At 39.2% G+C, this 25,891-nt stretch overlaps 1 protein-coding gene across 7 annotated transcripts in view; it reads right to left on the bottom strand.

Moving 5' to 3' along the window:
• TMEM117 (transmembrane protein 117) overlaps nt 1–25,891 on the bottom strand; it is a 564,266-nt gene that overhangs the window by 450,770 nt on the left and 87,605 nt on the right. For 6 of the 7 annotated variants that reach the window (XM_077952512.1, XM_015151464.3, XM_015151466.3 and 3 more), the window contains 1 exon segment: nt 12,157–12,289. Coding sequence is in view for 5 of the 7 variants with exons in the window: in XM_015151464.3 (XP_015006950.2) it covers nt 12,157–12,289 (133 nt within the window). In the remaining 2 variants the exon portion in view is untranslated. 7 annotated transcript variants of the gene reach the window in all.

Raw genomic sequence — 25,891 nt, 5'->3', positions numbered from 1 at the left:
ACAATTGCTTCAAAGAGAATAAAATACCTAGGAATCCAACTTCCAAGGGATGTAAAGGACCTCTTCAAGGAGAACTACAAACCACTGCTCAGTGAAATCAAAGAGGACACAAACAAATGGAAGAACATACCATGCTCATGGATAGGAAGAATCAATATCGTGAAAATGGCCATACTGCCCAAGGTAATTTATAGATTCAATGCCATCCCCATCAAGCTACCAATGAGTTTCTTCACAGAATTGGAAAAAACTGCTTTAAAGTTCATATGGAACCAAAAAAGAGCCCGCATCTCCAAGACAATCCTAAGTCAAAAGAACAAAGCTGGAGGCATCACGCTACCTGACTTCAAACTATACTACAAGGCTACAGTAACCAAAACAGCATGGTACTGGTACCAAAACAGAGATATAGACCAATGGAACAGAACAGAGTCCTCAGAAATAATACCACACATCTACAGCCATTTGATCTTTGACAAACCTGAGAGAAACAAGAAATGGGGAAAGGATTCCCTATTTAATAAATGGTGCTGGGAAAATTGGCTAGCCATAAGTAGAAAGCTGAAACTGGATCCTTTCCTTACTCCTTATACGAAAATTAATTCAAGATGGATTAGAGACTTAAATGTTAGACCTAATACCATAAAAATCCTAGAGGAAAACCTAGGTAGTACCATTCAGGACATAGGCATGGGCAAAGATTTCATGTCTAAAACACCAAAAGCAACGGCAGCAAAAGCCAAAATTGACAAATGGGATCTCATTAAACTAAAGAGCTTCTGCACAGCAAAAGACACTACCATCAGAGTGAACAGGCAACCTACAGAATGGGAGAAAATTTTTGCAATCTACTCATCTGACAAAGGGCTAATATCCAGAACCTACAAAGAACTCAAACAAATTTACAAGAAAAAAACAAACAACCCCATCAAAAAGTGGGCAAAGGACATGAACAGACATTTCTCAAAAGAAGACATTCATACAGCCAACAGACACATGAAAAAATGCTCATCATCACTGGCCATCAGAGAAATGCAAATCAAAACCACAATGAGATACCATCTCACACCAGTTAGAATGGCAATCATTAAAAAGTCAGGAAACAACAGGTGCTGGAGAGGATGTGGAGAAATAGGAACACTTTTACACTGTTGGTGGGATTGTAAGCTAGTTCAACCATTATGGAAAACAGTATGGCGATTCCTCAAGGATCTAGAACTAGATGTACCATATGACCCAGCCATCCCATTACTGGGTATATACCCAAAGGATTATAAATTATGCTGCTATAAAGACACATGCACACGTATGTTTATTGCGGCACTATTCACAATAGCAAAGACTTGGAATCAACCCAAATGTCCATCAGTGACAGATTGGATTAAGAAAATGTGGCACATATACACCATGGAATACTATGCAGCCATAAAAAAGGATGAGTTTGAGTCCTTTGTAGGGACTTGGATGCAGCTGGAATCCATCATTCTTAGCAAACTATCACAAGAACAGAAAACCAAACACCGCATGTTCTCACTCATAGGTGGGAACTGAACAATGAGATCACTCGGACTCAGGAAGGGGAACATCACACACCGGGGCCTATCATGGGGAGGGGGGAGGGGGGAGGGATTGCATTGGGAGTTATACCTGATGTAAATGACGAGTTGATGGGTGCAGCACAGCAACATGGCACAAGTATACATATGTAACAAAACTGCACGTTATGCACATGTACCCTACAACTTAAAGTATAATAATAATAAATAAATTAAAAAAAAAAAATGCAGGCAAAAAAAAAAAAAAAAAAAAAAAAGGAAACAGAACAGAGAGACCGAGTCTATTCCATTCTCATTACAGTCACCACCTAACCCATACCTTCACATTGTTCAGGTCCTTAATATGAATAGTAACATTTATTTTCAAAATTGCCTGCATCACTTTGTCTTCTTTCTCAATTTCTCTCTCTGAATCTTAACACATAGTGATGTATTAATATTGATAATTGATTCTCTGGAAAAGGCTTTGTATCAGGAAAAATGGAACTTTCCCTTGTGATTAACACTAGAAAACATCAGCTTCTGCACATCCTGCCCTAAACAGTACGTACTCTTTGGAAACATTCCAGTTCAAAGAGGAATTTTTACCAATGAGTCAAATGTCTAATTCCCTCAGTGCTAAACACTGTATTTATCATTATAATACTAAAATAACTATAAACATACAGATGTATATGCAAGCATATAAGTATCTATACATACGGTTATTTAAACCTGTTTTAGAACATAAAGTAAAAGGGGCCAAGCACATCACAAAATAACAAGTGCTTATCATAGAATTCACTATGTAGATTTCCTCAAAAAGCCCATTAACAACACAACAGGAGAATATTTCAACACCAAGTTTCAGAAATTCAGAAGGGGGAAGATTCCCTTCTTTTCCTGTGATTCATTAATGAGACAATCAGTGCTGAAAACATGCCTTTTGCTGCCATCAAGTGGCTCTTTTCAGAATATTCTGATCAACATCATGGTGTTGATGCACTGCTTCCCCCACCACTTCCTTCCTTGTACATTATACATTACCAACCTTTGGGGAGCAGGAATATTTGAAAAGACCAAGCAAGCCTTTCCTAAATTAGGACTTTATACTATGGATGCTATAAAAATTACATTACTAAGAAATTATTCAGAAAGACAACTTCAAAAAGTGTTTGAAGTACCCAAAACCGAAAAATCCTTCCCAGCCCTGGTTGACCTTTTCAGTTTCTAGTCAATAAAGATTGTGACCTGAACTTGAGAGCACGCCTCTCTTTATTAATACCAAATAGAGAATTTCTAAATAGACTGGTTCAGGGTACATAGTTGAAAAGAGAGGAAATTAGAAAACGTATTTGGAATAATTTTTAATTAAGTCAAATCCCATTACTATGGAACAAAATAGTTTTCTATTGATGTCTCATTTTCTCAAGGCTTCATTCCCATATATAAATAATGCAGCATATTGTACAGTCACTGCAAAAGTTCAACTGTGATTACTATATAATTCTCATTTTAATATAGTTGATTGCCTAGTCCCTTTTTATTTGAATATCTTCCCTTTTTTATTGCTTTTTTTCTTTTTTAAGTTCTAGGGTACATGTGCAGGATGTGTAGGTTTGTTTCATAGGTAAATGTATGCCATGGTGGTTTGCTGCACCTATCAACCCATCAGCTAGGTATTAAGCCCAGCGTGCATCAGCTCTTTTCCCTAATGCTCTCCCACTCCCACCCTTCCCCAACAGGCCCCAGTGTGTGTTGTTCCCCTTCCTGTGTCCATGTCTTCTCATTGTTCAACTCCCACTTATAAGTGAGAATATGCAACGTTTGGTTTTCTGTTCCTGCATTAGTTTGCTGAGGATTATGGCTTCCAGCTTCATCCATGTCCCTACAAAGGACATGATCTTGTTCCTTTTTAAGACTGCATACTATTCCATGGTGTGTATGTACCACATTTTCTTTATCCATTCTATCACTGATCGGTATTTGGGTTGATTCCATGTCTTTGCTATGGTGAATAGCGTTGCAATGAACTTAGGTGTGCATGTGTCTTTATAGTAGAATGATTTATAATCCTTTGGGTATATACCCAGTAATGGGATTGCTGGATCAAATGGTATTTCCAGTTCTAAATCTTTGAGGAATCACAACACTGTCTTCCACAATGGTTGAACTAATTTACATTACCAACAGTGAAAATGTGTTTCTATTTCTCTACAACCTCAGCAGCATCTGTTGTTTCCTGACTTTTTAATAACTGCCATTCTGACTGGCATAAGATGGTATCTCACTGTGGTTTTGATTTGCGTTTCTCTAATGACCAGTAATGTTGAGCTCCTTTTCATGTGTTTGTTGACTGCATGTACATCTTCTTTTTTTTTTTTTTTTTTTTTTTTTTTGAGAAGTGTCTGTTCATATCCTTTGCCCACTTTTTAACGGAGTTGTTTGTTTTTACCTTGAAAACTTGCTTAAGTTCCTTATAGATTCTGGATATTAGACTTTGGTCAGATGGACAGATTGCAAAGATTTTCTCCCATTCCATACCTTGTCTGTTCACTCTGATGGCAGTTTCATTCACTGTGCAGCAGCTCTTTAGTTTAATTAGATGCCATTTGTCAATTTTTGCTTTTGTTTCAATTGCTTTCAGCAATTTCATCATAAAGTCTTTGCCCATGCCTATGTCCTGAATAGTATTGCCTAGATTGTCTTCTACGGTTTTTATAGTTTTGGGTTTTACATTTAAGGCTTTAATCCATCCTGAGATAATTTTATATAAGGTGTAAGGAAGGGATTCAGTTTCAATTTTCTGCATATAGCTAGCCCGTTCTCCCAGCACCATTTATTAAATAGGAAATCATTTCCCCATTGCTTGTTTTTGTCACGTTTATTGAAGATCAGATGGTTGTAGATGTGCAAGTTTATTTCTGAGTTGTCTATTCTGTTCCATTGGTCTATGTGCCTGTTTTTGTACCAGTACCATGTTGTTTTGATTACTGTGGCCTTGTAGTAAGTTTAAAGGCATCATAGCGTGATACCTCCAGCTCTGTTCTTCTTGCTTACGCTTTTCTTAGCTACATGAGCTCTTTTTGGTTCCACATGAATTTTAAAATACATTTTTCTAATTCTGTGAAGAGTGTCAATGGTAGTTTAATGGGAATAGCATTAAATCTACAAATTGCTTTGGGCAGTATGGCCATTTTCATTATATTGATTATCCTATCCGTGACCATGCAATGTTTTTCCATATGCTTGTGACCTTTCTGATTTCCTTGACTGGTTTGTAGTTCTCCTTAAAGAGATCCTTCATTTCCCTTGTTAGCTGTATTCCAAGGTATTTTATTCTATATGTGGCAATTGCGAATGCGAGTTCATTCATGATTTGGATTTCTGCTTGTCTGCTGTAGATCTATGGGAATGCTTGCGATTTCTACACATTAATTTTGTATCCTGATGAGAGGTGACAATGTGCTAGCAGCCCTCACTCTCAGCGCCTCCTCTGCCTCTGATGTCCACTCTGGAGGCACTTGAGGAGCCCTTCAGCCCACCACGGCACTGTGGGAGCCCCTCTCTGGGCTGGCTGAGGCTGGAGCTGCCTCCCTCTGCTTGCGGGGAGGTGTGGAGGGAGAGGCGGGCAGTGCTCGTGGGCCAGTGTGAGTTCCGACAGGTGCAGGTGCAGGCTCGGTGGGCCCCATACACAGAGCAGCCGCCAGCGCAACCAGCCCAGGGCAGTGAGGGGCTTAGCACCAGGGCCAGTAGCTGTGGAGGTCACACCGGGTCCCCCAGCAGTGCCTGCCCACCGGCACTGCACTCAAATTCTCGCCAGGTTTAGCTGCCTCCCCATGGGGCAGGGCTCGGGACCTGCAGCCCGCCATGCCTGAGCTCCCCACCTGCTGGTGGGCTCCTGCAAGGCCAGAGCCTCCCTGACGGGCGCCGCCTCCTGCTCTGTGGCGCCTGGTCCCATTGACAGCCCAAGGACTGAGGAGTGCAGGAGTGGCTCAGGACTGGCGGGCAGCTCCGCCTGTAGCCCCGCCCTGGTGCAGGATCCACCAGGTGAAGCCATCTGGGCTCCTGAGCTGGATGGGGACTTGGAGAACTTTTATATCTAGCCCGAGGATTGTATGTGCACCAGTCAGCACTCTGTATCTAGCTAATCTGGTGGGGACTTGGAGAACTTTTCTGTCTAGCTAGAGGATCGTAAATACACCAATCAGCACTTTGTGTCTACCTCAAGGTTTGTAAATACACCAATTGGTACTCTGTATCTAGCTAACCTAGTGGGGACTTGGAGAACTTTTCTGTCTAGCACTCTGTGTCTAGCTCAAGGATTATAAATGCACCAATCAGCACTCTGTGTCTAGCTCAAGGATTATAAATGCACCAATCAGCACTCTGTGTCTAGCTCAAGGATTGTAAACACACCAATCAGCACTCTGTCAAAACAGACCAATCAGCTCTCTGTAAAATGGACCAACCAGCAGGATGTGGGTGGGGTCAGATAAGGGAATAAAAGCAGGCTGCCTGAGCCAGCCAGCCGCACTCCACGTGGGTCCCCTTCCACACTGTGGAAGCTTCCTTCTCTCGCTCTTTGCAGTAAATCTGGCTGCTGCTCACTCTTTGGGTCCGCGCTGCCTTTATGAGCTGTAACACTCACCGCAAAGGTCTGCAGCTTCACCCCTGAAGCCAATGAGACCACAAACCCACCGGGAAGAATGAACAACTCCAGACGCGCTGCCTTTAAGAGCTGTAACACTCACCACGAAGGTCTGCAGTTTCACTCCTGACAGCGAGACCACGAACACACCAGAAGGAAGAAACTCCAGACACATCTGAATGTGTGAAGGAACAAACTCCGGACACACCATCTTTAAGAACTGTAACACTCACTGTGAGGGTCCGCGGCTTCATTCTTGAAGTCAGTGAGACCAAGAACCCACCAATTCCGGACACACTGAGACTTCACTAAAGTTGTTTATCAGCTTAAGAAGCTTCTGGGCTGAGATGATGGGGTTTCTAGGTATAGGATAATATCATCTGCAAACAAAGACGAATTTACTTCCTCTTCTTACTTGAATACCCTTTATTTCTTTGTCTTGCTTGATTGCCCTGGCAAGAACTTCCGACACCATGTTGAATAGGACTAGTGAGACAGGGCATCCTTGTTTTGTGCCAGTTTTCAAGTGCAATGCCTCCAGTTTTTGCCCATTCAGTATGTTATTAATATGTTATTGACTGTGAGTTTGTCATAAATGGCTCCTACTATTTTGAAGTGTTCCTTCAATACCTAGTTTATTGAGTTTTTAACATGAAGGGGTGTTGAATTTTATCAAAAGACTCTTCTGTGTCTAGTGAGATAATTATGTGGTTTTTGTCTTTAGTTCTGCTTATGTTGTGAATTGCATTATTGATTTGCGTATGTTGAACCAGTCTTGCATCCTGGGGATGACGCCAACTTGATTGTGGTGGATGAGCTTTTTGATGTGCTGCTGGATTCAGTCTGCCAATATTTTATCGAGGAATTTTGCATGAATGTTCATCAGGGATATTGGCCTGAAGTTTTCTTTTTTTGTTGTATCTCTGCCAGGTTTTGGTATCAGGATGATGCTGGTCTCATAAAATGAGTTACGGAGGATTCCCTCCTTTTCAATTGTTTGGAATAGTTTCAGAAGAAATGGCACCAGCTCCTCTTTGTACCTCTGGTAGAATTCTGGACCTGGGCTTTTTTTGGTTGGTAGGCTATTTATTACTCTCTCAATTTCAGAACTTATTATTGGTCTATTCAGGGACTCAACTTCTTCTGGGTTCAATCTTAGGAGGGTGTATGGGTTCAGGAATTTATCCATTTCTTCTGGATTTTTCAGTTTACGTGCACAGAGTTGCTTATAGTATTCTCTGATGGTTGTTTGTATTTCTGTGGGGTCAGTGGTGTTATCCACTTTATCGTTTCTGATTGTGTTTATTTGGGTCTTCTCTCCTTTCTTCTTCATTAGTCTTGCTAGTGATCTACTATATTGATTTTTTTTCCAAAAAACCAGCTCCTGGATTTATTTTTTGAAGGGTTTTTCATGTCTCTATCTCCTTCAGTTGTGCTCTGAGATTATTTCTTGTCTTCTGCTAACTATGAGGTTTGTTTCCTCTTGGTTCTCTAGTTCTTTTGGTTGTGATGTTAGGGTGTCAATTTGAGATCTTTCTAGCTTTTTCATGTGGGCATTTAGTGCTATACATTTTTCTTAATACTGCTTTAGCTGCATCCCAGAAACTCTGATACACTGTTTCTTTGCTCTTTTTTGGTTCAAACAACTTCTCGATTTCTGTCATAATTTCATTATTTACCCAGGAGTCATTCAGGAGCAGGTTGTTCAATTTCCATGTAGTTGTGTGGTTTTGAGTGGGCTTTTAAATCTTGAGTTCCAGTTTGATTTCGCTGTGGTCTGACAGACTTTTGTTACGATTTCTTCTGCATTTGCTGAGTAGTGTTTTACTTCCAGTTATGTGATCAATTTTAGAGTAAGTACCATGTGGTGCTAAAAAAAAAAATGTATATTCTGTTGTTTTGGGGTAGAGAGTTCTGCAGATATCTATCAGGTCCACCTGGTCTAGAGCTGAGTTCAAGTTCTGAATATGTTTGTTAATTTTCTGTCTCAATGATCTGTCTAATACTGCCAGTGGGGTATTAAAGTCTCCAACTATTATTGTGTAGGAGTCTAAGTCTCTTTGTAGGTCTCTGAGAACTTGTTTTATTAATCTGGGTGCCCCTGTATTGGGTGCATATATATTTAGGATAGTTAGCTCTTCTTGTTGAATTGAACCCTTTAACATTATATAATGCCCTTTTTTGTCTTTTTTGAACTTTGTTGGTTTAAAGTCTATTTTATCAGAAGCTAGGATTGCAACTCTTGCTTTTTTCTGCTTTCCATTTGCTTGGTAAATTTTCCTCCATTCCCTTATTTTGAGTCTTTTTGTGTCTCTGCACATGAGATATGTCTCTTGAATATAGCCCACCGATGGGTCTTGTCTTTGTATCCAGCTTGCCATTGTGTCTTTTAATGGGGCGTTTAGCCTTATTACATTTCAGGTTAATATTGTTATGTATGAATTTGATCCTGTCATCATGATGCTGGTTGGTTAATTTTGCTGACTTGTTAATGTAGTTGCTTCATAGTGTCATTGGTCTGTGTACTTCAGTGTGTTTTTGTAGTGGCTGGTAATGGTTTTTCCTATCCATATTTACTGCTTCCTTCAGGAGCTCTTGCAAGACAGGCCTGGTGATGACAAAATCCCTCAGCATTTGTTTGTCTGAAAAAGATTTTATTTCTCATTCACTTTTGAAGCTCAGTTTGGCTGGATATGAAATTCTGGGCTGGAATTTCTTTTCTTTAAGAATGTTGAATATTGGCCCCCAATCTCTTCTGGCTTGCAGGGTTTCCGCATAGGGGTCCACTGTTAGTCTGATGGGCTTCCCTTGGTAGGTGAACTCGCTTTTCTCTCTTGCTGCCCTTAACATTTTTTCCTTCATTTCAACTTTGGAGAATCTGGCGATTATGTGTCTTGGCATAGACCTTTTCGTGGAGTGTCTTAATGGGGTTCTCTGGATTTCCTGAATCTGAATACTGGTCTGTCTTACTAAGCGGCGAAGTTCTCCCGGATGATATCCTGAATTGTGTTTTTCCACTTAGTTCCATTCTCCCCATCTCTTTCAGGTACTTCAATCCATTGTAGGTTCCATCTTTTTACACAGTCCCATAATTCTTGCAGGTTTTGCTCATTCCTTTTCATTCTTTATTCTCTAATCTTGTCTACCTGCCTTATTTCAGCAAGATAGTCTTCAACCTCTGATATTCTCTCTTCCGCTTGGCCAATTCAGCTATTGATATTTGTGTTTGCATCCCAAAGTTCTCTTGCTGTGTTTTTCAGACCCATCAGGTCATTTATGTTCCTCTACAGACTGGTTATTCTAGTTAACAGCTCCTATAATCTTTTATCATGGTTCTTAGCTTCTTTGAATTCGGTTAGAACATAATCATTTGGCTCAGTGAAATTATTTATTACCCACTCTCTAAAGCCTACTTCTGTCAGTTCATCCATCTCAGCTTCAGCCGTGTTCTGTGATCTTGCTGGAGAGGTATTGTGATCATTTGGAGGAAAAGAGGCATTCTGGCTTCTGGGATTTTCAGCATTTTTGCATTGGTTTTTCCTCATTTTTGTGGATTTATCTACCTTTGATCTTTGAGGCTGATGACCTTTGGATGGGGTTTTTGTGGGGTCTTTTGGTTGATGTTGCTGTTGTTGTTGTTGCTTTCTGTTTTTCTTCTGACAGGGCCCTCTTCGGCAGATCTGCTGCAGTTTGCTGGGGGTCCACTCCCGACCCTGTTCACCTAGGTTATCACCAGTGGAGGTTGCAGAACAGCAAAGATTGTGGCCTGCTCCTTCCTCTGAAAGGTTCATCCCAGAGGGGTACCAACCTGATGTCAGCCAGAACTCTCCTGTATCAGATGTCTGCCGACCCCCGTTTGGAGGTCTCACCCAGACAGGAGGCACGGGGTCAGGGACCCTCTTGAGGCAGTCTGTCCCTTAGCACACATGCACAAAAAATGCAGACCAGTCTAACAAAACTCCTTCTTCCCCTTGGAAACCCTACAGCCACTCACCATTCATTCTAGTCCTGAACTGGTGTGCTGTAGTCAGGGAATTGCCCTCATCAGGATCAGCCAATCTCTTCAGAGCTGGCAGGCAAGAAAGATTAAGTCTGCTGAACCTGAGACCACAGCCACCCCTCCCCACAGGTGCTCTGTCCCAGGGAGATGAGAGTTCAGTCTGTAAGCCCCTAACTGGAGTTGGTAGACTTTCTGCGGGGAGGCTCTGCCTACTGAGGAAGGATCTAGAGAAGCAGTCTGGTCACAGCTGCTTTGCTGCACTGTGGAGAATTCTGCCCAGTCCAAATCTCCCAAACTGCCTACTAAAGCCACAGTAATGGCAGCTGCCCCTCCCCCCGGCAACTTGGTCATTCCAGGCAGATTCCAGACCACTGTATTGGTAATAGGGATTTCAAGCCAGTAGTTCTTAGCTTACTGGCCTCTATAGGAGTTTCCCTGTTTCCCATGGAACTGGACAACAATCCTGCCTAGCCTACATTTAGAAGAAAAGGATATTACCTAGCTTTCTGATCTATTGGGGAAAACAGATCAAAATCTTTCTCAGTAACTATTTCAACACACAACAAATACCTGAAGTGGTTTATTATTGTCACAAATCTAATTTTAATACTAAGCCAATCTCCTTATATTCTGGCCTCAAAACTTACGGAGAGCAGGCCAGACGCAGTGGCTCACGCCTGTAATCCCAGCACTTTGGGAGGCCAAGGCAGATGGATCACCTGAAGTCAGGAGTTCAAGACCAGCCTGACCAACACAGTGAAATCCCATCTCTACTAAAAAATACAAAAATTAGCCAGGCGTGGTTGCAGGCACCTATAATCTCAGCTACTTGGGAGGCTGAGTAGGAGAACTGCTGTAACCCGGGAGGCAGAGGTTGCAGTGAGTGAGCCAAAATCGCATTATTGCACCCCAGCCCTGACCGACAACAGCGAGATTCCGTCAAAAAAAAACAGAAACAAAACAAAACAAACAAACAAACAAAGTTACTGAGAACAAACCAAGAGGAAATTATACTAAAAGATCAATCCTTGTGTTTCATTATATGATGAAAGAAAGAAGTGAAGAAACTTAGAAAAATTATACAACTACTTGTTAGCACATCTTCATGCCTTACTGATTTGATAAGTATATATCACAAGCTAGGAGTTAATACAGGGTGGCCCACTTAATTTTTTTTTTTTTTTTTTTTTTTTTTTTTGAGAAGGAGTCTTGCTTTGTTGCCAGGCTAGAGTGCAGTGGCACAATCTTGGCTCACTGCAACCTCTGCTTCCCGGGTTCAAGCGATTCTCCTGCCTCAGCCTCCCAAGTAGCTGGGACTAGAGGCCCACACCACCACACCTAGCTAATCTTTGTATTTTTAGTAGAGATGGAGTTTCATCACGTTGGCCAGGATGTTCTCGATCTCCTGACCTTGTGATCTGCCCACTTCAGCCTCCCAAAGTGCTAGGATTACAAGCATGAGCCACCACGCCCAGCTGTGGCCCACTTTTAAAACAACCTATTAATAACAAAAGTCTCTCTCTCACAGGACTGTCAAGAGAGTTAAAGAAAATGCCTCCTGTACCAAACACTTTTATTTAGCCAGGCATTGCAGACCAATGAAATTGCAAACCTGGAAACCTTCATCTTAGCCCCACTCTATGAATCATTTGAATATATGCAAATCAATAAGATTTCCTGAGTCTTATACCCGCTTGTCAGTATAATGAAATTAGTACCTGCCCTCCCACCACCCTATACAAAAGTCCTAAAGGATAAAGAACAAAATCTAAATATTGTAATGCAGTATACGCTTCCTGGAAAAAAAAAAAACTTTAATGTCTTAGTTAAGAAAAATACACAAAATACTCCTTCTTCTTAGGGCAGAATATTTGTAAAGCAGACAGACTACTATAAGCTAAAAAATTCTTAAATTATTTTGAGTTTCAAACACAACACTCACCACAGTAGAAAGGGGAAATATAACCTACCCCATGTTTCCATCCATCAGAAGAATCGTGTTGTATATGTGAGAAAATATGAAGAGAAAGAGAATTGTGCTGAAGAACATTGTCATCCATGACCCATGATCCTCTCGAAACATTTTTAATCGGAGCAACTGACCTGAAATACAAATATTATTAAATATTAATGTACATTGTAACTCAAAATTCATGGATCTTTGCTTTATTTTTATGAATCTCTATTGTCTCATTATATTCTGAAGTCTTTGCCATAGGACTGCCTTATGAGTAAAGCCACAATACAATGTTCTTTTTGCTCTTTTGTAAATAAATGATCATAAATAAAGTCCAAGACGATCCTCATATCACATATCATCCTAGAGTAAATAGTACTAATCCAAGAATCTAGTGTTCAGAGATAGTACATTATGCTAGCATGAAAACAAGATGAACTACAGCCCTACTTAGCTGCTACTTTTTATTTTACAAATATGTTTTTGGTTCACACTGAAACTACTTAAGACAAATGGTAAAGTTGCATGAATCCCATATCATTTCCCTTTGCTTCTAAAGATCCATTCCCAATACTGGCCAGATGATAAAACCAAGGCCAACCTTACTTATCAAGTCTAATTGTTTAAGGTACATGAAAACTTGAAAGAAAAAATTAAGTCTCTGTTATAAAACACGCAGCTTAGCCTCACTCTTAACACCCATGCCCCTGTACAAGTACAAATACAAGTGCATATGAGAGGTGACAGTGTATGTGTTAATGAAGCTTGGTGTGGCTCCTGGCAAAACATAATTTTCACCCTGATGACTAAAATTCCATTTATGAAGACAAATGCTAATGTTAGAGAGAATGTTAAGATGCAAACACCTTAAGGAAGAAACATATATTAAGATGAACACTAAAGTAAAAACTACTAATATAATTCCACCAGAGAAATGTTTTGATTTATGGTAAAGAGAAATGATGGCACTAGTACCCTGAAAGATGAGGAAGGTGAAAAACCTTGGGAGTAAGAAAGATGTGAGCATAGGTCACCCTAGCTTCTCCCGAGATAAACTGTGTCTATTTTACTTACCTCTCTTCCTAAGAATAATAATGGAGATGACGTGCATACAGGAACTACAATTAAAATAGAATAGACCTGAATCTTACAATAAAATTTCTTACTATTCCCTTTTTTAATGATATGCCAGTTATGAAATATATGTATGTATTTCTACCTGGAAATTATCTCTCTAGGGACAAACAGTATCTCTCACATATCTCACTGAGCACAGGAAGAAACACTCTTTTAAGATTTCACTATTGAACTTTTCCTTATATCTCACCTTTATGAAAATAGCACTTTAGATTTCATTTGGAAACCAGGCTAACAGAAACATTATCCTAGCTAAAACTTTAGATGGAGGCTAAAAAAAGGGGGGGAAGAGATTTGATTACATCATGCCATGGATTCTTGGCCTACACAAGAGAAGCAAAGGTTAAAACTGAAAGTCAGGGAGAATGTGACTGTATAACTAAAAGAAGAATGTGGAAAACCTTCTACTAAAACAAATGATACTAGCCCCATAAATTATAAGATCATAGAACCTGCTGATTAATTTAATCAATGATTATGAAAAGCCAGGGATTTTCAAGCTTCCACACAACATACTGACAAGAATATTGTAAAAACATATTAACAACAGAGTGCTTGAGAGTAAAATCACGTGCCACAAATATCTTACACTATAAGGAATATTTTTTTATTCATTGAACAAATATTTAATACATGCCTATTACATGCCAGACACAGTTGTAAGTGCTGGAGATTCAACTGTAAGCAATGCAGGACAGTGCTTGAAGTCAGTTATCATTTGAGTATTTAATGGAATTGTGACCTTACTTTGGACTCATGGACTCTTTGTTCAGGGGTCCCTTTTCTGCAAGTCCTTTCAGCTTTAGACCAAGACCTATTTATTTAATTCAGCAGTTGATAATGAAGCACTTCAAAGACCGGCAATTAGAGTTCCTTTAAGATTTAAATGTGAATTTCTTTCTTAACATACGCGTGTGTCAAAAAAATTCACTAACAAATAAACTTTAAAAGTCAAATAATAATGCTGGTGATTTAACAGTGCTTTGCAAATAAAACATTTGTGGACTAACTGTACACAGGTGGAAATAATACAAAGTTAGCAAAAAGAGAGATGTGGCAGTACCGTTTATGCTGTCATTGCCAAGCTCATCGTCTACCACTAATTTCAGCCATTAGTGTCATTAGAACAAAATGGTAGGTTAACATGACTTGAAATTCATTCAAAGACAACAAGAAAAGTGCTGCAAAATATTAAGTCCAGAACTAGTATGACCCAAGTGTTGAGTCGCATTGTATTATAAAAATTTCCCATAAACTACTTAAAGGTTAACTCAATAAGCAACCCTCAAATGTTAAGAAACATATACACACAAGGACTGCCCTCAGCTCACTGTTCTCACAAAGGACTTCTCCCATGCAATGTAATCAGACCAAGAACCTTGGAACTACCTGAGGATGTCAGATGGAAATACATTGTCTCTGCCCTTTAGGGTGACTATATATGTGGTTTGCCTGGGACAGTAGTGGTTTATAATTGTTGTCCTGCATAAGTATTAATAGTAACCCCTTCCTTTCTTAAGTATGCTTGTTTGGAAGATAAATTATGTGCCACTTTTCCTATAGGTCTATAGGTCCAAGAATTCAGAATTTTATTACTTTCTTTTAGAGGAGTTTCAGGAGACAACCAAGTGACAACAATCCTTACAGGCCAATAGAAGTGAAAAACATCACTAAGAGGGATACATTTCTGACATGGTCAAAAATGATTATTTGAATCACAGATATACTAATATTTGTAAATCTGAGTGTGTATTTATTTTATTAATAAGATCCATCTTGCAGTATATAGACTGTCACCTTCAATACAGTCAAAAAATTAGAAAATATAGCTTAGAACAATCAAAAGCATTAACGTGGGACACAAACCTGCATATGTGAAGAAGGAGAGGGTGGGAGGGCACAGAAATTGATGATTATGAATGTTGGCTAAAGTCAGATGAAATGGCCTAGAACTTCAGAATGTTTTCCGGAAATACAGTAGGTTTAGGAACACTAAGATGTCATAAAATTCTAACGATATAAAAGCACATTTAAATGTGTATGTAAGGGGCCGGGTATGGTGGCTCATGCCTGTAATCCCAGGACTTTGGAAGGCCCAGGCGGGAGGATCACCTGAGTTCAGGAGTTCGAGATCAACCTGGCTAACATGGTGAAATCCCATTTCTACTAAAAATACAAAACAAATTAGCCAGGCGTGGTGGCGCGTGCCTGTAATTCCAGCTACTTGGGAGGTTGAGGCAGGAGAATCGCTTGAACCTGGGAGCTGGAGGTTGCAGTGAGCCAAGATCTCGCCATTGCGCTCCAGCGTGGGCTACAAGAGCAAAACTCTGTCTCAAAAAAAAAACGAAAACAAACAAAAAAAAAGTGTATATAAAATGAACCTATGTATGTTGTGGAAAATAGAGGCAGACAATTGTGATAGGGAGAATTATGGAGAAACTACTCGGTTTCTTGGCCTTTTTGCTGCTGTGTTCTCTTCACCAAAAGAATGGAAAGAAGATTTTCCTTTCTACCACACTGCCAGACTTTTTTTATTGAGAGTTCTAGGTCCCTTTTCTTTAGGAGTGATTTTCATATGGAGACCTGTGCAAAGAAATACACTACACAGTCTCAGAGGAGGAGAAGTGTTTGTGTTTCCAGGTAGGAGATGTGGGGAGCTCTACCTCTGGAAGATTGTTAAAGCAGGGTTCAGATAGACCGAGGGCTTCTGGGTTCACAAAGAATACAAGGATTTAGGTCTCCAAGGTGGCAGAGCCTCATTTGGGGATGACCACATGGATATTGGTGAAGGCCAAGGTATCAAGGGTCATGATGACACATTTTGGCTCTGTGTCCCCACTCAAATCTCACCTTGAATTGTAATAATTCCCAAGTGTTGTAGGAGGTCCCAGTGAGAGGTAATTGAATCATGGAGGCGAATCTTTCCTGTGCTGTTCTTGTGGTAGTGTGTAAGTCTCATGACAGCTGACGGTTTTATTAATGGGAATTCCTCTACACAAGCTCTCTCTTGCCTGCCACCATGCAAGATGTGACTTTGCTCCTCCTTTGCCTTCTGCCATGATTGTGAGGCCTTCCCAGTCATGTGGAATTGTGAGTCGATTAAATCTCTTTCCTTTATAAATTACCTAGTCTTAGGCAAGTCTTTATTAGCAGCATGAGAACAGACTAATACACATGGCTTTGGAAGTCTGAGTTATCAACCTAAGCTAGTCCCAGGGGAATGGTGCCAGTAGGGCAGCCACCCACCTCTATTAGGCACACAATGACTTGAGTAGATCCCAGGCACCTCAGAGTCATTGTGCCCAAGTGGTAGAAAACCATTACTGAAGTAGCAGTAGGAGAAGGGGTAGAGAAGTAAAAACAAGCTGAAGGAGTCTTTTCAGTATGTGTAGCCCTGGAACTTCTGCAAAACCTTGGTGATAGAAAAGGTGATTTGAAATATTATTAATATTGGACTCTCTGCTTACCTTGGTAAGCAAAAACTCAGAATAAGATTTAATTTAGACGAAAAAGTATGGCATTACACATAAGACCCTGACTAGGAAATAAAAAAGGACAAATGAAGGGATTCATTCAAGAGGACTCCAAACTGAAATTAACACTACTGTCCATTAAGTCTTCTGCTCTAAAACCTATATATGATTTGACCCACACATATATACAAGAAACAAATAGAATCTGCAATTACTTAAAGGAGTATATTTAGTTTGTTGGAGTCAAAAGATATAATAGGCAAAAAATCAGCATAGCAGGCATTCCGCATATCAGTAAGAATATTCCTGTTGCAAATAACAAAAGCAAAAACAAAACCGAAACTTCAACTAAAACTAGGTTAAATTATAAGGATTCTTTATTGGCTTCCTTCTCACAATTTCTTTTTTTTTTTCTAGCCCTGGCTAGAGTGCAATGGCACAGTCTTGGCTCACTGCAACCTCCGCCTCCAGGGCTCAAGTGATTCTCCTATCTCAGCCTCTGGAGTAGCTGGGATTACAGGCACATGCCACCACGCCTGGTTAATTTTTGTATTTTCAGTAGAGATGGGGGTTCACCATGTTGGCTAGGTGATCCATCCACCTCGGCCTCCCAAAGTGCTGGGATTACAGGCATAAGCCACTGCATCCTGCCTCTTCTCACATTTTCCATCTTTTTTTCTCATGTCTGTTCTCAAAATAAAACAATTTTTGCATACAACAGATATTATAGATATTCAGGAAATAATGTAGATCTAGTTTACCTAAAGGAATAGAATCACTTCAAGCAAGACCTGATCCAGCTCTCAGACAATATTATCAAGGCTTGATTAACCTCTATTTCCCAGCTCAGTTTCCTCAGTGTGGCATCTCATCCTAGCTGATTCCCATTACTTTCTCCCCCAAGACACATGCACACACCCTTTGTTGTCCCAAGATGACCATAAGAACCTGAGGGCTGCTTCTTCATTGTTGTCCACGGATGAAAAGATAATGCTTTTGCCCTAGCATTTCTAGAGAAAATTATGAGATTCATTCTATTTGTGCTCATTTGGGTCCTGAACCAATTACCCTAGGCAGAGTTATGAAAAGCAATCTAACTAAGTCTTAGGATTAGCTAGGCCTATGCCACCTGCTCCACTCCTACAGCCAGATGAAATTAATTCCCTAGCACCACCTTGACCCCAAATGCAAGTTAAGTTTGGCAAACATGGTATTGAAGAGGGGAGAGCAACAAACAAAAGGCCTCTGGGTCCCTGAGTCACTGCTTGGAACACAGGTGCCTGCCATGTCTTGGGCTTTATGTGAATGAGAAATTCAGCTGGTCTGCAGTCATTATACATTTTGGAGATCTGTATTACTGCAGCTACCATTATCTTACTGGATCAAAGATGACTGATGGAAAGAGGCCCACAGAAGGCAAGAAAAAATGGGGTTTAAATGGCCTACATGAAGTCTTTATTTCCTTTATCTTTCTTTACATCCCTAGTTCTCAGCATAACACATAATAAAATATTTTCACTGAATGAAATACTGATGAGAAGATTCTAGAAAGAAAATTAAGACCTGCACTCAAGTCCTCCAAAAGAAAAATTCTACAAGTAAAATAGGAAGAAAACACAACTTGCTGGCAACGATGTACTGTTACCTCTCAGTCTGCTCAACCACAGAAGTCCTAATGAGATACAGTAGGAGTGGGATGCAGCTCCTTCTTCACATATTTTTTCTTTTTTCTTCTCTTGTCCCACTGATCTCAAAATCCACACCACTACCTTGCTGACACTATACCTGCTAACCTAGAGGCTTTGGTCATACAAAGAAAATAGCCATTCTATATCGTTCCTCTGTGCTCTTGTAATGTTTAACCAGGCCTTTTACTTAAAGAATTCCAGAAACTGGCCTTAGGAGATCCAAACATCCAACCAAGGTTGTGGGGTGTCCCACCTTGAGAAGGAAGGCTAAACAGCTGATTTATAGCCTTGTTGCCCCCAGCCAGACCACTAGGTGGCCCATTACCTCAAACCATCACAACCAGATATGCTGTCCTGCATACCCTAGCCCTCACATGCTCTACCCAGCCCAGCCTGCACACCCTCCCCTTGATGTCAGTTCCTGCATTGCCTAATAAAAAATCCCTACGGCTCTTTTCAGGGAGCCAGCCAGAGAATTCTTATACCTCCACTGTCTCCCTTGAGCTTGAGAACAAGTCCCAAAATAAAGCCTTGTCTGGCTAATCTACTTGGCCTTGTGTAAATGTCTATTACACAACAGCCTAAGAGCCTGTGGTCTATAACACTGAGACCCAAAGATTTGTATACTTTTTGTCTACTATATGTGTGCTACACCTGTCTATAAACTGTAGCACAGTAGAGACCAGATTGATCTTCTTTACCACTATGTCCCCATGGCATAGTACCTGGCACACAGTATGCCTTAAGTTATTTGTCCAATGGATTAAAAAAAAAACACTATATAAATAAATGAACAAACAACATTCCACTGTATGGAATCCTATCTTTCTAGATCTAGGTCCTGTTATACTTGCCCTCTGAGCCCTTCAGTTCGTTTAAGTTGCTCTCCTCCCCAACTTTCTCCCCATCTATGAGTCACCTCCTAAATTCTGTTCCCCCCATTTAGCATGAAACTCCTGCTTCCTTATCAGCCTTTTCATCAACACCATATACATTTCTGTATACCCTAGATGTGTCTTACACATCCCCAGCAAACACCCAACTCTGATGTACAGCTACAATTTGTTTTCTCCAATTTTGACTACTGTGGAAAAAAGTTGCACAACACAGTTGATAAGCCACTACATAATAATAATCCAGAGTTTAGTTGCTATCACAGCACTGCACATTAATGCATCAATGCCTTTCCCTGTCCTTGTCAATTCTCTTTCCTATTCTCCTTAATATCTATTTCAAATTTCATCTCAAAGCTCCTACTGAGCCCCTTTCACTCTTAGAATATGACTCTGGTCTCAACCTCAAGAAGACATCCTTGTTATCAAACATTATTTCCCTCAACTTCCTACCTGCTCACATTCATCTACTTACCTACCTTCATGACTATCCTAACTTCCTTCCCTTATTCCTCAAAGGATGCAGTACTCCTCCCAAAGAAGACCCTACTTGTGCCTTTTTAAAACCACAACCCCTCCTCTCTTGGGGGACTTGATCCAGCCATCCTTTCGCTCCTTTGTATATCTGATCTCTCCCTCTCTCCTCATTCTTTTTTCTCCACTTTTGAAGCCTCTTAAGTTGATCCTAAAAATAATGTCCTTGAACTTCCACCCATTCTCCTTGTTTTCTCATCCAGACTTCAAGAAAGAGTAATCTTAATCACACCCACTCACCGAGATCTTACTTGCCTTGCAAACATTCCACTGAAATTGTTCTGGCAAATGCAATGACCTCCACCACTTCCAAATCCAGAATAAATATATTCGTCTTTAACTTGCAAGACATCCTGGCTGCATCTGACCTAACAGTTGTTCTCTGTCTCTTTTCACACTACTTCCTCACGTTCCCTAACACCAAATATGCCATTCTTTTTCTATTTTCCTGCTTTTTCTCAGTCACCATTTTAGGCATCCCTTCTTCCAATTATCATAGAAATAATGATGTGCCATAGTCTGTCCTCAGTCCTTGTCTTCATCATATCACTATATGATTTCATCCTCTCCCATGGTTTCAACATCCAGTACCTCCAGTAGAAACTTTTCCTCCTGAGCTTCACACTGGAAGTCAGCTGCCCACCATAGTCCTAGATATCCTACCAGCAAATCAAACTCAGTAGACAAAAACAAAGCCAAAATCCCTACCCTCTGCCCCAATATACAATATGCCCCTATTTGCAACTTGACCCATCCCATCCCTAAATCTACTCCTACTTCTGACTTTATTATCATTTTCAAAATAACTCAAGGTAGAATTCACTCTTGACTTTTTCTTCCTGTACACCTTCCATTTCAATCAATTGCCCTATCATTTTATGTCCTTACCTCCAAACTCTTCTCTCATAATTTAGGTTCTCACTGTCTCTTGGTAAGACCTACCATTGCAATGCCCTCTTAGCTGGCCTGTCTTACTCCAACCTTTTCCATCTCAAACCCACCCTCCACAGAGCCAGTAAATCTGACTAAAATCACACATGGTAAAATCAAGTCACCCCTTCACTTAAAAAAAAAACTTTCAATAATCATAATTTCCCCGTAATACAAAATCCAAGCTCCCTAACATGGTATACAAGGCATGAATTAATTTGACCCATACTTCCCTCTCCTCCCTCACCACTCCCATCGTGTCACTGTTTCCATCAACACTAAGCAGGTTGCACTTTTCTATGCTCATGCTGAACTCTCTGCCTGAGATAATCTTCCTTCTCCACGACTCAACTAACTGCTCTCCTTCCTATAAAGCCTAAAATGCAAGTCAGAAATGATCTCCTCTAGGAAGTTGCCTTCTTTGTTAATACTTCATATCTGGGATTATAGAAAGAGCTTATAGGATGGACTCTCTCAGGAGGTAGTAAGTTCCTTTCAGTGCAGACAAGGAGAAATGGCCCTTGCCAAGCATAGTTTAAAGGGCTGAATTATATGACTTTTAAGATCCAGTCCAATTCCGGGATTTATGATTTGCTTTGTCAGGGAGAGATTAGGTCAAAATCTGCTAATTCAAAAGACTGTTAAATATATATATGTGTGTGTGTGTGTGTATGTGTGTGTGTGTATATATGTGTGTATATATATAATATATATAGTCCTTACCCACTAAAAGAAAAAGTATTCCTCCTTATATTTTATCTCTCATTGTATGCTTCTCTAATATATAAAATGAACCTGAAGTTAACACACTGATAACATTCTTTAAAGGCCAACTTAATATTTAACATTTTAAATATTAGAATACTTGACAATAAATGTAATCCCTATTTCTTATGGTTGGAAGAAGAGAATAAAAGATAAAATGAAATTTAATCACAGCAGTTGAAAACTAATTGAAATTCACTTCCAGTCAGACTAAAATAAGTATATTAAGAATGCATCACAAACTTATGTAAATTTATAGTTTATAAAAACATGATATGACTATTTTTGTTTAAATTCACTAACTAAAAACTGGTAACAGAAGCCTGGGCAACATGGCAAAACTTCATCTCTAATACAAAAAATTAACCAGGCATGGTGGAGCACCTGTAGTCCCAGCTACTCCAGAGGTTGAGGTGGGAGAATCAACTGAGCCCAATGAGGTCGAGGCTGCAGTGAGCCATGATCATGCCACTGCATTCCAGCCTGGGTGACAGAGTAAGACTCTGCCTCAAACAAAAAAATAAAAAATGGTAACAGAATAAAAATAACTAAAATATGGGAATTAACAGCAACCAAGTTATCTAACAAACTACACCAGAGTATCATTATGGCAGTTAGGATGGTCTAGTTAGACAAACATGACTTTATACAATAAATGTAAGATCATAAAACTTTTGTACTCTAAGAGTACCATTACATTAATATTCAGATCAAATCTTATTTCAGGGTACAAAGAGAATTTAAAAACATCGAGCAGATGGTTATCATCCCTTATTAGGAATAGGAGCATACTCAAGAAATGTCGGCTATTCTCTGTCAAACACTGAATATTGAGATACAATCTCATATAATACTAACGAAGATTACAATGTGAAATTCAAAAGAGCTTCTACAAAAAAAGGAAAATAAAAGCATGGTTATAAACAGTATGAATCATAGTGTGTTCAGATCTAAAGTTTAATGTCAATTTAACTAAATGTCAATTTCAAAAGTGTGTATATTAAAATAAATATTTAGTAAAATTACTAAATAAACACATGTTGACATAAATTAGTCTCAGTAACACAGTAATAAACCTTCCATTTGAGACAGTCTGAATATTGTATTTTACTATTACAATTTGGCTCTTTCCATTAAACCATCCTCAAGTTTAACTCAAATTGCTTATTGCTCAACATGAAAAAACATGACTGCAAGAGGAAATAAAGGTATTCATTTATTAGAATCTATTAGTTTTCCTTTTAAGGAAAAGTTAGCCATCAAATAAAAAGAATGCTAAATTAATGCTATATATTACCTTGTAGCCCAAGATAAGATTTATCAGCACACTTAATTTATGCATACATATATTATGTTCTTTAATTTTGATGGAATCAATTTGGCCTATATTTTATTACTAAATGAAATTATATCAAATAGCATTTTTAAGGTCAAAACCCATCAAATACCAGCAATTTGATATCGCTTAACCTAATAAGACATAACTAGCTATGGTAGGTTTAAAATAATTATTTTAGAAACATTATTTCAACATTTAATAATCAAAATTCTTTTAATCTATTTTTATAATTCAAGTAAAAGTAAACATAATATTTTCTGAACCCTTAGAGACTGTCACTATTGAAATTCTGGGCCGCGAGCAGTGGCTCATGCCTGCAATCCCAGTACTTTGGGAGGCTGAAGCAGGCAGATCGCAAGGTCAAGAGTTTGAGACCATCCTGGCCAACATGGTGAAACCCATCTCTACTAAAAATACAAAAATTAGTTGGGTGTGGTGGCACACACCTGTAGTCCCAGCTACTCGGGAGGCTGAGGCAGGAGAATCGCTTGAACCCAGGAGGCAGAGTTTGCAGTGAGCCGAGATCATGCCACTGAACCCTAGCCTGGCGACAGAGTGAGACTCCATCTCAAAAATAAAAAGAAATTCTGTATTTTGAAATGGGTAATAAGATAGAAAGTATAGTTCCCAATTCTTAAAAATTAACATTACTACCATTATTAAATTCTTACATCTTCACCATTATACTAATACCAATATTAAAGAACAAGAATACTTGACAATTTTAAAATAGGTTTTCCTTTAACTTTAGGCATGATATTAATGCAATTAAGAAGGAAAAGTTAAATTGTCAAGAATAATCCCCTGCAGGCTGATTTCCATGGTCTTAAGCAATCTTGATCAATCACAAGGCGTGGATGCCAAGGCCAAGATTCTGCCACGTCATCCACATTTACAGTATTCCTATTATTTGTACCTATGCATTCAGATCTCTCTGACTCTCCTTTTTATCCTGAATTTGATTTTCATTCACGGCTTTCCAAAAGTCCTCTAAGTCTTACAGAGTGGTGTCTCGTACTTGAAAATGTGCTATTGTCTCTACACATTCCATTTATAGAGTTACTAAAACATATTAACTCGTAAGATACAAGTTTAAATGACAGATTAGGAGTATCAAAGAGAGGCGCTAATTATAAGTTGCTATGCTTTTTAATCCCCTAGTAATATCCAAGAATAATGTATTTCAACTCCTTTGATTAATAAATGAGAAAGCTGAGGTGTAAGTAGTTCAAATAACCCACCAATGGTCACACAACAGTTTGAAGGCAGAGTCCAGGATTCTTTTGATGTACTTTAAGGTGAGTTAGGACAAATCTATCAATCATTATTTCTTTTAAGCCAAGTGTAAGGATCTTTTAGACAATTTTCCAATAATTATCCAAGCCCAAGTTAAAGTAGAATCAAAAGAACAGGATACAGGAATCACTTTGGTGATCACCATCAAAAAGGGTATTTGAAAGGTGTTCAAACAAAAAGTATCCAGTTCTGGGGGAAAAAAAAAAAAATCTTATTTAATGAAATCAGAGCAAAGTAAATCTGACTACCAAAGAATTTTTATTAAAAATCTAACAAAGTTATTTTATATAAATTCTTAAATGAGGCAGCCATTTTCTCTGTTTTATCTAGACTCCTACGATTTAAAAAATCTAGAAATAATATAATTTTAAACACCACAGGCTTTTGTATTAATGATAGTAACTCATATGGCAAATTCTTAATTCTAACTATGTGCCTGGCCATTGCTGTGTACTGTAAATATGATGGTAATTAGGGGAAACACAACAAACACAGATTTTCATGCACATCAAAAGGGCTAGAGGCAAGAGTCAGCTAAAATTTAAAGAGTACCAGTAAGCAAACTTAAAATCTAGCGTTATTTTCAGACCAGACACCCATAAAAACGCTGAGAAAATAAAATAAAAGTAAGCTCAAGGGCACTGCAAGGTAGAGACGTCAAGCCTGGGTCTCCCAGCATAAATCAGGATCCTTCAGAGAATGTAAAGTTGTCCTTAAACTATAGTTATCTATTGGATTCCAAATTTGGCAAATGTGAATACTCTCTAGAGAACAACAAGCTTTATTTAAACCCTCAGAATTTAGATAGATTATTAAAATATGAGTTCAAAATAAAAACTCACTAAACTCAAAAAGAAGTGTTACCATAAGTGAGAGTTGATAGAAATAGCAAATAAAACTTTAGACAATACAAGAACTTTAAATATTGAAATCACCAAATGTAGGCTGGGCACGGGGGCTCATGCCTGTAATCCCAGCACTTTGGGAGGCCGAGGCAGGCGGATCACAAGGTCAGGAGATTGAGACCATCCTGGCTAACACGGTGAAATCCAGTCTCTACTAAAATATACAAAAAATTAGCCGGGCATGGTGGTGGGCGCCTGTAGTCCCAGCTACTCAGGAGGCTAAGGCAGGAAAATGGCGTGAACAGGAGGCGGAGCTTGCCGTGAGCCAAGATCGAGCCATTGTACTCCAATCTGGGCAACAGAGCAAGACTCCATCCCAAAAAAAAAAAAATTACCAAATGTAAAGTATTTGAAATCTGCTATGTCTCAATTTAACACATGGGCATTTCTCTACCCTCTGAAACATATGGAACATAGTTATGTTTTGATATCATTGTTACTAACTATATCAACAGTATCATTTCTGGGCTCTTCTTTTGACTTATTTTTCTTCTGGATTATGGGTCATATTTTACTGCATCTTTGTGTGTCTGGTAATTTTTGACTGGATGCCAGACATTGTGAATTTTCACCTTCATGGGTACAGGATATTTTTGTATGCCTGTAATTACTCTTGAGTTTTGTTCTTGGATGCATTTAAATTACTTGGAAATAGTTTGATGCTACTGAATATTTCTATTAAACTTTGTTAGGCAGCAGGAGCCTTCAGGGTTAATTTTGCCCCACTTCCACCATTCTGAGTACTCTACCTGATGGCACATAAATGACAAGATTTTGTGGTTTTGCCT

The sequence above is a fragment of the Macaca mulatta genome, chromosome 11 (assembly GCF_049350105.2).
Source record: "Macaca mulatta isolate MMU2019108-1 chromosome 11, T2T-MMU8v2.0, whole genome shotgun sequence".
Classification (NCBI taxonomy): domain Eukaryota; kingdom Metazoa; phylum Chordata; class Mammalia; order Primates; family Cercopithecidae; genus Macaca; species Macaca mulatta.
This window is presented reverse-complemented; position numbering and strand designations above follow the sequence as displayed.